This window comes from Clarias gariepinus, chromosome 3 (genome assembly GCF_024256425.1).
Source record: "Clarias gariepinus isolate MV-2021 ecotype Netherlands chromosome 3, CGAR_prim_01v2, whole genome shotgun sequence".
Taxonomy (NCBI): domain Eukaryota; kingdom Metazoa; phylum Chordata; class Actinopteri; order Siluriformes; family Clariidae; genus Clarias; species Clarias gariepinus.
This window is the reverse complement of record NC_071102.1, coordinates 33,990,001-34,006,311: the sequence shown is the minus strand read 5'-3', so window position 1 is coordinate 34,006,311 and position 16,311 is coordinate 33,990,001. Positions and strand designations below refer to the sequence as shown.

The 16,311-nt window shown below is 39.0% G+C and overlaps 1 protein-coding gene across 2 annotated transcripts in view; it reads right to left on the bottom strand.

Moving 5' to 3' along the window:
• Positions 1 to 1,400: 1,400 nt before the first annotated feature.
• Positions 1,401 to 16,311, bottom strand: part of prkacaa (protein kinase, cAMP-dependent, catalytic, alpha, genome duplicate a) — a 33,351-nt gene continuing 18,440 nt past the window's right edge. For both annotated transcript variants that reach the window (XM_053492007.1, XM_053492008.1), the window contains exons 2-10: positions 15,407 to 15,468; positions 12,684 to 12,812; positions 12,227 to 12,325; positions 11,288 to 11,370; positions 9,060 to 9,186; positions 7,237 to 7,332; positions 6,829 to 6,951; positions 6,168 to 6,332; positions 1,401 to 4,635 (exon numbers count right to left, since the gene is read on the bottom strand). In XM_053492007.1, coding sequence (XP_053347982.1) covers positions 4,510 to 4,635; positions 6,168 to 6,332; positions 6,829 to 6,951; positions 7,237 to 7,332; positions 9,060 to 9,186; positions 11,288 to 11,370; positions 12,227 to 12,325; positions 12,684 to 12,812; positions 15,407 to 15,468 — 1,010 coding nt within the window. In that variant the 3' untranslated portion in view covers positions 1,401 to 4,509. The remainder of the gene's footprint in view (positions 4,636 to 6,167; positions 6,333 to 6,828; positions 6,952 to 7,236; positions 7,333 to 9,059; positions 9,187 to 11,287; positions 11,371 to 12,226; positions 12,326 to 12,683; positions 12,813 to 15,406; positions 15,469 to 16,311) is intronic.

The window sequence follows — 16,311 nt, the reverse complement described above, 5'->3', positions numbered from 1 at the left end:
TTGTGACACAATTATTGTTAAATCCACACGATACGCAGATAGAGCCAAAGGATAAAAAAAAAAAAACTCTAATATATTAATCATACTCCATCACCTGAAGAAAAGTATAGTGTTTTCTCAAATATTTGCTAAAACAACTTAATTTTTTTGGCCGTCTAAAGAAAGTAAGGCCAAAATTTTTATCCCAGTGCAATTCAATTACATTTTGAACAGAATTTATTAGACACACCTTGCTAGGGCTTGTTACTGGGTTGGACCTGCTTTTGCCTTCAGAACTGCTTTAATTCTTCATCCCATGAATCTAACACAGTGCTGAAATCAGTCCTTAGAGATTTTTGTATTTCTGCAGATTTCTCGGCTGCACATCACTGATGCGATTATCTCCAGTCCCACTACATCCCAAACCCGCTCTACTGAATTGAGATCTGGTGACTGTGGAGGCCATTTTAATACAGTGAACCCACAGTCATGTTAAAAAAATTGTTTTGAGATGATTTTAGCTTTGTAACATGGTGAGCTGCACTGTTATCGAAAAAGGGATAGAGATGTTCAGCAACAATACTCAGGTAAGCTGTGGTGCTTAAACCATGCTCAACTGGTACTAAGGGGCTCAAAGTGTGCCAAGAAAATCTGCCATCTCAGGGAGTTTTTCCTTGCCACTGTCGCCATCGTCCTCGGCTTGCTCTTCAGGGACAATCTTATCATTTTGATTCATACACATTCACATTTCATACTAACTTAATTCTTTTCACTGTGTAAAGCTGCTTTGCAACAGTCAATTGTTAAAAGCGCTATACAAATAAAATCAAATTAAATTAGATCAGGCAACATTTTTACAATATTCTGTTGTCTAATTTTGGCGAGACAATGCTCACCGCATGTAGGCTCAGTTTCCTGTTCTTAGCTGACAGGGATTGGACCCAGCGTAGCCAATCTCCTCTGACATCAACATAGTATTTTCGTTTACTGGATTTTTTTTCCTCAGACCATTCTCCGTATAGTGTTGTGTGATTTTTATATAATACACACACACTTACAGTATAGACAAGTTCTCAGACTTTACAGAGTCTGGACATGCAACTAATTTTGAAGCACGCAATTGTACAAAAAACGGTCCAGTACACTTCCTACCATTGTACTGATTAAAAAAAATAATTGGTATCATTTACTAAAATGAACCAGCCAATCATTTTAGGCTGAAACACCACGACAGAGCCAGCTTCATATAGGCTTCGTGGTATTTAAAGGTTGGATCGGAAGATCTCAATTGTCCTGCACAGAGCTCCTAACTGAACTCAACCTCGCTGAACCTCACTGACCAAACACCTTTCAGTTAGAATTGAAGCCTCGGACATCCCAATCCATGCCAGGTAACTTTATCCAGAAAATAAAAACAACAATTTATGACTGATTAAGATTTTAATCTAAACATATTTCATGAATTATAAAATGAAGATTTGCTTTAACAAAATGTAAACAAAAAAATTAATTTGCACATTTCCCCACAAGTGGCTCATTACAATACCCATGAGTGTCCACTGTCTTCGTATACGAAAAAAAAATATATAAAAGAATTAATCACATAGGACCCAGTTTTCTTTTGTCATTTTAACAATTAAAACTTTATTGGAATGATACATGTTGCAAAATATTATTCTGTGTATTTTTTAATCTTTTTTTTGGCTTTTTTTTTAAATTTTTTTTTATACATACTCCATGTGTCTTACAGGGTTTTTTTTTTCCATCAAGTTCTCCAGAAAGTAAAATAATTAAGACTGTTAAAGGCAGAAGAATATACAGTATTGTTTCCCGAAAAAAGGTACAATTAGACCAACACCATCACCATACCTGCGTCGGGAGAAAAAGAGTTTCTCGTTATTGAAAATACACTTAGAAAATATGACCAAAAAGAAAAAAAAAATCAATAACGGTGGTGTTTTTTTTCTTTCTTTCCTGGCTGTGATTTTTAAAAAAGAAAATAGAAGTGTAGGGATGTGGACGTGGACGAAGGCATGGGGGCTTGATGCGTGAGAAGCTGATTGACGAAATAATGAAGATAAGAGATGGAGAGGACGGTGACATGGAGACAGAGCGCGTGTGACTGAACGCGATTTCCTTTCTTTCTTTCTTTATCCATTAATTAGTGAGGATAAAGAGGACACAGAGAGGGCGAGGAGAGAGTGCTGAGAGAACCATGCTAAAGATGACGTATTAAGTTAGAGATGCTTCTGAACTTTTAGATCTTTGGTTGCTGGAAAACGCTGCAGAGAAGCAGCACCTGGAAATCTTGGACCAGCTCTAGAAGTTTTTACATCGCATCAGGATATGACTGGCAAAGAACTGATCCTGGATCAGCTTTACATTAAGGAATAATTATTTTCTCGAAAGTGTTCCTGCAGCCAAGCCCGGAGACAAACAAAACGTTCTTTGAGAAGGAGCTATTTCTTCAAAATTTTTGCAGAGAGTTGGTGTTTCTCAGTTACACATCCCCTCAACAGCAATCAAAAGAAAAATAAAATAAGGTAAGGAAAAATTAAAACGCTATCATTGTTAAATAAAGTGTTAATCTGAAGGTGAGGCAACAATGAACAAAAAAAAACATAAAATTAAGCTTTTTTTACTTTTTTCTACGCTCAAAAACTACACACTTTATAGCGTCGCACAAGTGTGTGACGAACTGCGGTCGCATTTCCTCAAAACGTCCTTCAGAAGATGCATTTCACTAAACAGATTGTTCAAAAAAAAAAAAAAGACCTTTGCCGAGACGCACTGAAATCGTGTACACTTCACGAATCATTTTTTTCTTTCCATAAAGAGACGTGCTGAAGATGAAGAGCTCTCGCTGAAAAGAGATCATCCTACACACATACAGCCTTAGCTAAGAGAAAAAAAGCAAGCAGATGCCATTACCTTAGTCATAAAGTTGGAAGAAAAACACAAAAAGAAAAAGATGAGAAGCGAACCGGACCCATGTTGTAAGCATCACTGGGACAACGCAAATCTACGCAATACATCCAGTCAAAAATTAAAATGTGCCAATTTCTATTTCAGTAACGACTTACTTCGTTAAGGAATCAATGTCATGAGCTACAGTGTATTATATAACGCTATGCTACGTTGGTAATATCCAGGGAGCTCGGTTGCACCGCAACAGGACAGCGTTCCCTGAAAGAGTACAAAGCGTTCCCATTATGATGATGACACAGATGTGCTCTCTAGGTGGAAGGGTCATACCCTTTTCTCTGTCCTGTCAATCACAGTGACGCTACCCAATCATGAGCATCTGCATGCTTAAGTATAAGGAAGAGGGCAATCGACTTCTTGGCTTGTGAAAGAGCTGCGTAAAAAGATATTTATGTGATACCTAAAAAATAACTAGGTTAGATTATATTAAAGTCACATGATTTCACAGAACATAGGGATAAGTTGTGATGTTGCCTAGCAACGAGGCTACGTTTTTCTGTCTCTGAAAGTAAAGTAGCAAAACTTCCTGCTCTCGACATCTAGGCCCCACCCGTTTTACAGAGCACAAAGAAGAGAAAGGGAAGTCAGGTTGGGGGGGGGGGGCTTGGGACGGCCCTTTAAGAGCTGATTTTATTTAAGTCACAAACAGGTTTTCCCGTACATGGTGTTCCCGTATAAATCACATCCTTCTGTGGTTTTTACTTTTTGTAATAACAAATGGGGGGGGATTTGGTAAAAAAAAAAAGTATGCAAGACATAGTTGATGATGTAAATGATGGAAGAACGAGCAGGAGGACCGGCATTGGGAATTTCATGATGATTTGGCTTCCCTCCCTTCTCACAAGAGAGCCGTTGTACCCTGTCTCGGTATTGCTCGAACAGATTTGGAACGGGAAGATGCGAAAAAGTAAAGTTAGTAAAAACAAAAAGAAAGCAATGTTGACCAAAAATGAATAAAAGAAGACAAAAGAGCAGATACTTAAACAGCAAAGTGATGTTTAAAAAAAAAAAAAGTTGAGCTGCTATGATAGACGCACTTCGTTTTAGTACCAGAGATAAAGCTCTGTGTGTGTGTGAGAGTGTGTGTATGAGAGAGAGAGAGAGAGAGAGAGAGAGAGAGAGACAGAGAGAGGCAATTGCATTCTACTTAGATGACTCTCGCTATAAGGGTCATCTAAGCAGAACTGCAGCTGTCTAAGTCTTTCATCTCTGAAAGAAGATGTAAATGGATATCTTTATAATCCTACCAAAAAACAATAAACTTTTTTTCTTGTAACTTTTTTTTTTCATATCCCCCCTTCACTCTCTCCCTCTCTCTTGATCTCCTGTGTGGGTGTATATATATAATGTGTGTGCGTGGGTGGGTGTATATATATTTGTGTGTGTTTGTGTGTGTATACGGGGGGGGGGGGGGTCTACATTGTTGTTCTTGTTGTTTACTGAATACAGACAAGTCCAGTCCATCACTTTCCCTCTCCTTCTTCTGCCCCACACTCCACCGTCCATTTCCTTCCGTCGTTCTTCCTCCATCTCTCCACGCTGGCTCTAAAACTCTGCAAACTCCTTTGCGCATTTTTCTGTAAAGGAGACCCGGATTTCTTCTTCCTCGTAGTCGTCAAAGTTGCTGGTGTCACCTGGACCTTTGCACTTCGGGATGAAGGGGGCTTCGACCTGACACACATACACAAATTATGTCAGGATTCTGAGAAAAATAATGCTAAAGAAAGGTAGCACTTGTGCAATTTAATAAAAAAGTTATTAAAAAAAAGGTGCAGTTAAGTTAAAATATCTAATAAAGTCCCCTTCTTTATGCCCATATTGGTTTTTCTTTAAATGACCAAATGTGATACAATAACACAATAAAAGTGCCCTTCCTTTGAAGAATGTGTAATTAAGTTATGTAATTAAATATGTTGCCCTAAATGCCCCAACAGCTGCCTTTCAAAAATGGACAAAAAAATGCCCCAACAGCTGCCTTTCAAAAATGGACAAAAACATGAAATGCCCTTTAGACTCTCTTCTAGGGAAAAATAAATGATTAATTGCCCTGTAGGTTGCCCTTATGCCCCCTATTGACTGTCCTTTTAAATAAGAAAAAATATGATTAAATGCTCTCTAGGGTTGCCTTGAAATAGAACATGCGATGATAAAAAGCCCAACAAGAGACTCCTACTCAAATGGAAAAAGGTGTGATGAAAAGTCCACTAGGATGCCTTTTCTGTAGTCAGTGTGATGAAATGTCCTACCCAAATAGAAAATGTTCGACATTGCTCTTCCAGTGTAAAATATGTGATGAAATGCCCTACAGGATGCCCCTACATACCCGAATAGCAAATGGATATGAAAAAAAAAACAAAACATGATGTGCTTTTTAGGCTGCTGGTACATGTAATAACACACACACACACACACACACACACACACACACTAGGGTACCCTTCTACTGGTGAATGTGATTAAATTCCCTACATGCCCTATTGGCTGCCACTCAAACATAAAAAAATTATGGAAAGCCTGCTAGACTCATTTCTGGTGAAGAATCAGTGATCCTGTGCCCTATAGGGTGCCCCTATGTGCCACAATGGCTGCACTTCAAGTAAAAAAAGTGATGAGATGTCCTCTAAATACATCCCCTTAAATACTTCCTTAAAAATGGATGCCCCTACATTCCCTAATGGTTTCTCAACTCAAGTATAAAAATGTGATGAAATGCCCTCCAGGGTGCCTTTTCTGTAGTTGGTGTGCTAAAACGCCCTACACGTTGTCATTTCAGTGAAAAATGGCTGAAACAGTTCTGGCTCTAGGTTACTGATCAGAAAGTCAGGGGTTCAAGCCACAACACCAAGTTGCCACTGTGCAGCCCTTGAGCAAGGCCCTCTACCCCATCTGCTCCAGGGGTGCTGTATCCTGGCTAATCCTGTGCTCTTACCCCAAAGTGTGCTAACTGCTATTTTGGGGTGATGGTACAGTACATGTGATAAAACAAGATGGAACACCCTCTAGGGTGTCCTTCTAGTACCCCTAATATGCCTTTCTAGGCTCTATTCTGGTAAAGAACATCTGACCCTTCACCCTAAAGGGTGCCCCTATGGGTCCTAATGGCCCCAAGATGCCTCTCAGGTATAAAGTAGGCTGTAGACTCCCCTTCCAGGGGGGAATCTGTGACGCAGTGAACCACCTATCTGGACGTTACACTGACTGACCTTCCTCTGATAGATGGCGATCCAGTCAGTGGTGGCGAACCACTTGTGGCCTTTGATGTCGTTGACACCATTCTTGAGGTTGCCAAAGCGCTTTGTCAGGTCTACCTGTAGCAGGTTCCTTAGCAGGTCCTTCAGGTCTGAGCTGAAGTGAGAAGGGAAGCGCACCTGGAGTGAACAGAGGAGGACAGGAAAAGACACAAGACAGAAAACTGTTAAATGAAATTTTTAAAATGTTTTTACGTCTAGAAGTCAAATCTGTGATTATGTTGAAGATACGCATATGGGCACATGTATACATACACATGCATACATAGACGCACACACACACATACACGCGCGCACACACACACTTTCTAGTGTTCAGAATGCCAAAAAATTAAACCTGTTCCAGGAAAATGGTCACAGAACTCTGAGACACAATTCCAAGAAGTGCACTATTGGCAACTATCTTCTAAACTTTTAGTAACATTGTGTGTGAATGCAAACATATACACTATGTGCAGTGTATATTTTGTATGGTACACGTGATCAATTTCTGCGATTTGTTTATGCGAACCGTAGTCTGTTCTCAAATGTCCGTAAGATGGGGACGACCTGTATAAGAATAAAAATTTATAAATAACGAGAATAATCTTTACAAAACGGTTGCTTCTTCACTCACCTTGCCTGAGACGATCTTCTCGTAGATCTGAATGGGCTGGTCTGCAAAGAACGGGGGATATCCTGCAGCCATTTCATAAATCAGCACGCCCAGAGCCCACCAATCTACTGCTTTATTGTAGCCCTGAGAGAGAGAGAGAAGGAAAGGGGGGGAGAGAAAGGGAGAATTGCTTTTCGGGTGCTGGTACACGAGACAAAACAGGATGGAAGAAATGTGATGAAGTACCCTAGAGGATGTATTTACATGCCTACTGGCTGCTCCTCAAACTTCAAACAGATAAAATGTGTTGAAATGCCCTGAAGGCTGCCCATACAGTGGGGAATTAGTGATGCAGTGATGTGAGAGAGCATGTGTCTTTAGAACCTAGCTCAGTCATTAAAGCTTTGTGAGTCAGGTGCGTGTACGTACTTTACTGAGGATAATCTCTGGAGCCAGGTACTCAGGAGTGCCGCACAACGTCCAGGTCCGGCCCTTTACACGCTTGGCAAAGCCGAAATCCGTAACCTGTAGGAGAGGAAGGATAAGGTAAGGATAGCTTGAGTACATGTTCAAAATACCCACAACTTATCATCATACCACAGTCACAAGAATAAAAATAATTAATAAAAAATATAAACTAAAAATAAAACAAATTAACATGCAGTTTACCTTAAAAAAAAAAAAAGTATAACAGGTAAGTGTTTCCGTTAATGCACGCAGGCACTGTGTGTGTATGTGTGAAGCTAAAGAAATCAGCCCCTTTCCCTCTCCATCTTCTTATATTACACTGTAACCCTTACTTCTCTCTTATTTGAGTTTCTCACACACACACATTAACGGAAAGGAACATCGCTAATAACATTCACCTGAGCGCATACTAACGAAATCACTGCTGTAATGTAAAAAAAAAATATATATATATATATATATATATATATATATATATATATATATATATATGCCCTTTACCTATGAAAAGAAATGCGACAAAGCAGTTTTTCTTTGTAGATCAGTGAAAAAGAGTGTGTGTGTGAAGGGGAGAGGAGGAGGGGTGCGTGCACACACACGGTAAAGTGCAGGTTAATTTATTTAAAATTTGGTTTATATTTTGTGTGAGTCATTTTTATATGCATATTTTGGGCTGTGGATTGAATCATCAGACTTTCTATTATTTTTCATGGGGGAATTTTGCTTTGATATACAAGTGTTATACAAGCGCACTTCTAGAACAAATTATCTTTGCAATCCAAGATTTGACTGTAAAGCGCTTTTTCCCTTGAGGTAGGCGTGTTCGTACGCAATATTAACAGAGGCAATCACTGTGATAGTTTACCATAAATACACAGAATATGTGGAAGACCGAACGCACATGAATTACTCCACAAAAAAGGCAAGGACACAATAAAAACTGAATCTTCAAAGTTGTATGTACAGATCATTGTTTATTTTTTCTGTGAGAAGTTTAAAACCAGTTTGTCTTAAATGTGCCAAAACCTTGTCACTAATAAAAAGCAGTAGTGCAACGCCACTATGAGATAAAACACGTGTCGTTTGAGCAAACATATGCAAAATCCCCGAACTGACAGCACACTGTTATGTCCTAAAATTCTTTGTATTAATAAGTTAGTCAGAGAGTTCTGCCATACAGAAAGACAGGCAGACATGTACATGGACGTCAACCTGAAATAGTGTCACTGATTACATTAAAGCTGATCAGCTTATTTTTAGCTTAAACTTTTCAACAATTTTTACAAACTCTTTACCCGATCACAACGGGTCTGTGTGCGTGTGTAAAATCCATTTTACATGCTAACCCCTGTTAATTACACAATCCATCAGTCACGTTTTGTTAGTTTCACCAGGTGTGGAATGAAATGCGCTGGTGGAGCAAAATAAATGGTTAAGTAAAGAAACACAGCATACTCTGTTGGTAATAAACAGTGTTTGTGGAAAGCAATATCACACTTGACGTTGTGCTGTATTGCTGTGACTTTGTGCCAACTACTGCATCACAGCCGCGCTATATACAGCTGTACAGCACTCCATCTCTGTGATTATTGATTAATTCTATTAAATGTGCCTTGTTTTGTAAAACGATAGTGCTATAAGTGGAATAAAACTCCAGACCATGAGGGTACACCAAAAAAACCCGTGCTAGCTCGGGGGGAATAAAGTTCTTTCACAGGTCACACAGGAGCCTTTTGGAAATGAGTCTGATTTAGTGCGCGTACGTGTGTGTGTGTGCGCGTTACCTGTATATAGCCCTGCTGGTCGATGAGCAGGTTCTCAGGCTTAAGATCTCTGTAAATGAGGTCGAGCGAGTGAAGGTATTCGAAGGTCAGGACTATCTGAGCGGCGTAGAAGCGAGCGTGAGGCTCACTGGAAGAAGAAGAGAAAAAAATACTTAATCACAATGTTCCTGAGAGCATTCTTGTTAGGCTCAGGTGCAATTCTACTGATGTTCGTGGGCCATTTGTGACCGTATGTGTGCACAATGTTTAACATAAAAGTATGCCCCCCCACCCCCCATTTGTAAAAGTGGGTTAAAAAAAAAAAAGAATAATTAGAAATATATCTTTGTGGTTAATAAGCTGAGGCACAGACTGAAACCATGAGATAGCTGACCTTTAACTGAGGAAACAGCAGAAACCTCACGGAGTTGACAACTTTTTATATTTTAAGCAGGAGTGCGTCTTTTGTCTGATCTTTCATAAAACAACTTTCAAAAAAAAAAAAAAGGAAAAAAGAGCCTAAAGCAAAAGTTTGAACACATTGCAGGGTCAATACTTAGTAACACACCCTTTCGCAATTATCACAATCTTATAAAAAGTTTTTTTTTCTCTCCTGGCTTACATTTGCTCAACGCAGCTAAGGGCTGCACTAAATTCGCAGATGGACACCTACACAACAATCCTACAATCACTTGTCTCAGGAAAGATGTCTTTGTCTTCCAAATCTTAACTTCATGTTAGCTGCAATTTTTTAAACTACATTACAAACTTTGGAGCCAACTACCTGAAAATCCCTTGGTGTTTTTTATATAACCTTTTCCTGCTTTGTACTGATTAATCATTTTAATTTTCAGAAGTTTCTTAGAGGAGTTCATAGCCGCTGAAGTTTGGAAAAAGGTCTAAGGAATCAGAGTATTTATAAATCTATTTAAATTTCCATCACCTAACCTTTCCTTTCAATGACGGAGAACAAGTCATGGCTTTAATAAGGTAATTAAAGTCTGAGACATTATCTGAAAGGATATCTGAGAGCTCAAATCTCTTTGGGTGCACCAACTTTTGCACAAAGCCCCTTTCCTTTATTTTTACAAAAGTGAAATACACTAAACCATGATTTAAAAACATTATTCCAAGGCTTCCAAGTGGCGCAGTGGTAAAGTGCTCGCTGGTTCAATCCCCGGGTAATGCTGTTACCTCTCACAGCCGGAGGTCTAGAGAGAGCTGATTGGCCAAGCTCTCTCAGAGGGGAGGGGTGAGAGGTACTTTGTGCTTCCACATTAAATCACGACTCTACAGCCAATCAGGGGCATCTGTGAGCTCGCGCACGCAGAAGGAACAGCTAGCGCTTTCCTCCAAGTGCGTTACTCCGCCCCTAACGATGCGTGAGCGAGCAGTTCGAAAAGATGCGTAGGTTGGCGTCATGCGGTTCGGAGGAAACACGTGATAATCTTCGGCCCTCCCGGCTGAATGGTAGTAGTAGCCCTAATGTGGGAGCCCGCTAGTGACGGGGAGGAATTGGCCATGACTAAATCAGAGAGAAAACCTTTTCTTTCATCTAACCACGAAACTAAATATCTAGGGTTTTGTTGCTTTGGTGATCACGAGACAAACATGGAAGCTTACTGACAAACTTTCAAGGAAGAAAGTGTTGATGACAATAAATAAATTATACATTTCATCAGAAATATATTTTATTAAATTCGATTTGTTTGTTTTTAAAAAAGGTACGATTTAAAAAATTCAGGACAACACATTAACTATTAGTTTGTCCATGTGATTCCTCATGATTTTCCAGCAAAGAAAACTAACATAACCTGTAATTGTTTTTATTTTAAACATACATCCGAATCCACCCATAAACAAGTCCAGAGACCTTAGTAGTGAGCAAGGATTATGAAATAACTGTGACTCAGAAAAAGCTATTTGTTATTATCTTAGAATAATATTACATGAAAACTTTTAGAGCCATGTTTAAGGGTGCCAATAGTTCTCCAGCTGACTGTATTTACTTGTGGAACAAGATTTGTCAGATATATGAAAAGCACTGATACTCTTCTAATGCTTACAGCAAACACTTTCTACAAAGAATATGCATATGATGGTGTACACCCGTAACATTTTGCATTCATAAGCCATAATGCAGGTTATTATGATTATTTAGGAAAATGCGCTATTACACAGTAGGAAACATCGATCGCTTTGTCTCAATCAGGTCTGACTATATCAGGGAGCAGAATCAGGAGACTCACCTGAACCTTCCGATTCTCCTCAGATGAGAGAACATCTCCCCTCCTGGAACGTACTCCATCACCATGTACAGGTTAGTGTTGTCCTGAGGAGCACAGAGACACAATTAGCCGTTAGCAGAATAGGAATAAAGAAATATCGAGAAGATGCACGAGTTAACCCTTTTGTTCATAGTCTTTTATTAATTAGCTTTTTTATATGTTTTAGTGAAGTACAAAATGCAATCCATACACATTTCTGTGTTTACAGGACAGGTCAAAAGTCTTGACCCCCTTCTTTTATTACTTCATATTTTACCTCCAAAACTCCAGACTTTCTTGTATTTTTTTAATGAAGTCTTGAGGAACAATTTTCCAAGCTTTCTGAAGTATATATTTTTTTGTCTCTTGTGATTTTCTGTCCAGTCACTGTACCTGATCAGAGGAATGTTCACACTAACCTATGAATCATTTAAGCATTAAAAAAAGCATCTAATTTAGGCCATGAGAAACAGGTGCAGATGATGAAAGATGATCAGGCCGGTGATTAGTATAATGGTGATGCTAAATGCTGAGTGATTATAACAGACGAGATGGGAAATGAGGTTGTTACATAAACAACCAATTTTTAGATGGTATATTTGGGCACTTCGAAGTCTTGGTAAAAGATTTATTCTCAATGCTTTAATTAAACAAGTACAACATTAAATAGGAAGAAATGAAGGGGATGAATACTTTTGCACAGCACTGTATGCCATTATTTGTGGTTAAAAAGGTTGTGCCAAAAACGACCATTCATAAGGGAAATTAACAGTGTACAGCAATAAAAATTATATATTTTTAGATTGCAGAAGGTTAAAGGGCTGAATCCTCTGTGTGTGTTTGGGGAGAAACTTTTGGGACACAAGAAATATTAGTTATTAGAAACAGTTTGTGCAGTTTGTTAGGAATCAACCCGAGCACCTTGAAGGAGTGCTCCAGCCGGACGAGGAAGGGGAAGCTGACCGCCTGCAGGATGCGTTTCTCGTTCAGCGTGTGTTCTATCTGTTTCAGCTTGACCACCTGAAAGACCAGAACAACACACAGCACGTTTACACACATACACACACATCAAACATGGAAAACACATGATTCCTAATCGTCACCTATGAATAATTTCATTTACTCATAGAGGCAACACTTCATTTATTTCATGCAGGTTTCTTTTATCCATTGATTCTCACAATGCTGATAAGATGAACAATATAAGATTTGAAAAGAGGACGAGGAGAAGAAGGGCACAGGGCTTCCAATCATTATCATGTCCGTCAATCATTCCAGATTAACATACATAATTTGGCTCTTATGTCATTTTTATTAAGCTCTCAGTGTGAGAACTCCACGGTAGTTGGTCCCTTGTTTTTTGTTTTGTCCCCCAGACCTTCTGTTTGTCGAGAATCTTCATGGCGAAGTGCTGCCCCGTTTCTTTGTGCTTGACGAGCATGACTCGCCCGAAGGAGCCCGTGCCCAGCGTCTTCAACCTCTCGAACTGGTCCAGAGATGCAGTGTTCTGGAAAAGAGACGGGAGGAAGAAAAAAAAAAACAACAACACATCATTATGATGTATCTATACAGAATAAACTTGGGTACAAGATTTCAAATCTTTATTCATCAATATACAGGTTCAAAGAAATAAAAAGGAGGGAGGACCTGCACTTTGGAGCTTGTCCAGAAGGTGGCACTGACAGCCTCTAATCTGAGACAACTCCTTGCCTTGACTTTGTTCTGTTTTGTTTAACACTCTTGTGTTTTGCATGTTAAAGAGCTGCTGTATTAGAATTGACGTCCATGCAACAACATTTTTGGTTTTAAAAAGGAAAGAAGGGAAATTGGACAGGAGTGAATAAAAGCTACCAGAAACATATTGAGTAAAAATGTTGTTATAGACTTCACATCAGAACGTAGTAAATTTTTAAGGCTAAAAATTAAGTTTCTAAAAAAAAAAAAAAAAAAAAAAACTTATATTATCTACAAGTTTTTACTGTATATTCAAAATGTATAAAATCGTTAACTGTTATATCTTTAGAAAATTTTGTCTGCATTCACAATGCAAGCCACATTACTCGAATGTTGATAGCCGAATAAGCTGTGGTGCGCTTAGCTTATGTTAGCCTTCATGTTACCGCACTGTACACGAGTTAGCAAGCTAATTGTTCATAACTGTATCTATTTTTTTTCCCACTTTGCCCTGACTTTTGCCCAGTAACAGTGTCCTGCACCATCCCAACACACACGGAAGTGTAATGGCATTGAGGTACTCGATAAATTAAGGGCTATAAAAATGTCTGTGTTAGTTTCAGAGTCTCTAATGCTCATCTACGCGTGGTATATTGGTTAACTTATCTGAATGAAAACCGAACTGAGTAAATACCTGATTAATTTAAAACATCACTCCAAATATGTAGTTATATCTTTGGACTGTGGGAAGAAACCGGAGTACTTGGAGTAAACGTACCAAGCACGGGGAGACTCCATGTTCCAAACTCCATGCACAAAGAGACAGAAATCGAGTCTGGCCGGGAATCGAACCCGGACCCTGGAGGTGCAAGGCGACAGTGCTAACCACTACACCACCTGTGCTCTAAACGTTGAATTTTAAAATAACTGGATGGACACCTATAAAGCCATCCAAACGATTATTATTGCACTTGGAGATTCACATGTTAAGAAACAAACTCATGTTGCCATTTTTTTTTTTGTTTCTGACACATCAAAAAGTCAAATCTTTGCTACTTTTTAAAAGTTATGATGTTGTAATATAAAAGAATCAGTAAGAGACTGATAAGTAGCTGGTGTTAGTCAGGTCATTGCAGTGTACTGAGACAGTAAATGCGGCGGATGGCAGCTGCTGTAAAAAGTGTGAGAATGCCGTTAAACACGCCGGAAGGTTAACCCGTAAAGCTCCAGCAGTGCGGATCCACCACAACACGGGGACGGTTAAAATAACAACCGTTTATACTAGGAGTTGGCAACCTGCAGCTCTGGAGCCGTACGTGGCTTTCATCTTCCTGCTGCGGCTCCCTTTTAATTTAAATTACGTTAATTTTATTTTAGTTTAAAGATTACGTTGATCTTGTAACATCAACGTAACAAAACGTGTTTAATTTTCAAAAATTAAAAAAAACGCTGACTTGAAACTCCAGTACATGTGATAAAAGGACGACAACAAACAGAAGCGGACAGCATTTTCCTGCAGGTGGTTAATTTAAGCTCGGCTTTTTATTTCATAAGCACGAGGAGGACTCAAATAGACCGAGTATTTTATTTGAAAATAACCTTCCACCCAGTGACTTTTTTTTTGTTTGTTTGTTTTAGAGGTTTAAAATGTTTTTGTTGCATTTAGAAATTAAATGTTTCTCTGAAACAAATTCATTGATTTCAGGAATGCAACACACTATAGTTTTTTTTTTAAATATATAGGATAAAGGTAAAAAATGTATATACACAGTATTATGTTCATTTCAAGTCCCAAAATGGTTTTGTAGCTGTTTTCTTTTCTGTGAGAAATTTGTTTAAATAGTTCTAAGTGTTTAAGGTTGCCGATCCCTGGTTTATACGAAAGTCCTACCAGTGTGTGTGGACCAAGGAGGCTTCAGACATCACACTGTGTACTTGGGTTTACTGATATGTCATGTAGATCCACAGTTATAATTACTGCTAAAACATGTAAATCTTACTGCTGCCGGAATATGGGAGAGACTCCCATATACAAAAATGTAAAACGAAAAATGCACATATTTTTATTATTAATATTAGTTCCCAGAAACAAACAAAAACAATCATAAACACGTGATCTTATAAATTAGTGCTATTTCTTTGCCTATCCGGCCCAAGATTTTTAAACCAGCTCATGTTTGTATAGTTGGTAAAAATATAATTAAATTCAGTTAATTATATTGCCTAGGTTGTGCTGAAAAAAAATACGATATACCACTCTGTACCACACAATCCTGAGCCCTCCCTGTCTTTAATATATACAGAGGTGTGTGTGTGTGTGTGTATATATATATATATATATATATATATATATACACATACACACACACACACTTGTGGGAAACAGTCTGTATGTGTGTGTGTGTGTGTGTGAAGAGAAAAACTTACCTGTGCTGGATTCTCCCATTTCTTAAGAAAATCTTCTTTGGCTTTAGCGAGAAACTCCTTCACTGTAAAGAGACAAACCATTAGGGTTAAATGTAAGAGCAGCTTCACGTACCACACACACCTTGCAACAGTTTGTGTTACTACATTTGTGTGTAACCCGAATTACAGTTAGTAATCCTCTGACTATGTGTGTGTGCGCTGCAGTGGTTGTGATGTGTTCCAGCTTCTTAATCTGGAAACAGCAGGTGGATGTGTAACTTGCATTACACACACACAGTGTACAGTCAGCCTGCATGCACTGAGAGAGCAAGACAAGGGCTTACACAGAGCTTGATGCACACATGCAGATAGAGGATGGGATGTGTACACACACACACACACAGGTTAGTGCCGATATGTGACCTGCACCAGTAGTGTGTGATGTGATTGAGCTGCTGTGTATAATGTTCCAGTAACATCATGTCCCACTGAAGCTTCCAAAATTAAGACGTTCTTTCTTTTTAAACAAGATCTTGGTCTGATGAAGCTGCAGCTTCTTCCGGCTCCTACTTGTCTGAACGTCAAAGCACACACGGACACATACGCACACAAACACTGCCCTGCAGGAGCAGAGGAAAGAAAGACAAAATCTCCCTCACTTCGTGCACACTCCTCTGTCCCATTCATCCCTCTAGTGCTAATAAACTACATCAACAATTAAGTCGATTAAACTGATTACTCGTTATGAGACGTTTAATCAGAGACTCTGATCAGTAAAACTAGTCTTGGTGGAGATTTTGTCTGGATTTATCACACAGTCCACACCGTACCTGGTGTACCTGGCTTGCCTCCCTGTCTCTCCCCTCGTTTGTCTCCCTGTCCCTTCCTCTCATTCATCTCCCTGTCTCTGCCATCGCCTCTCGGTC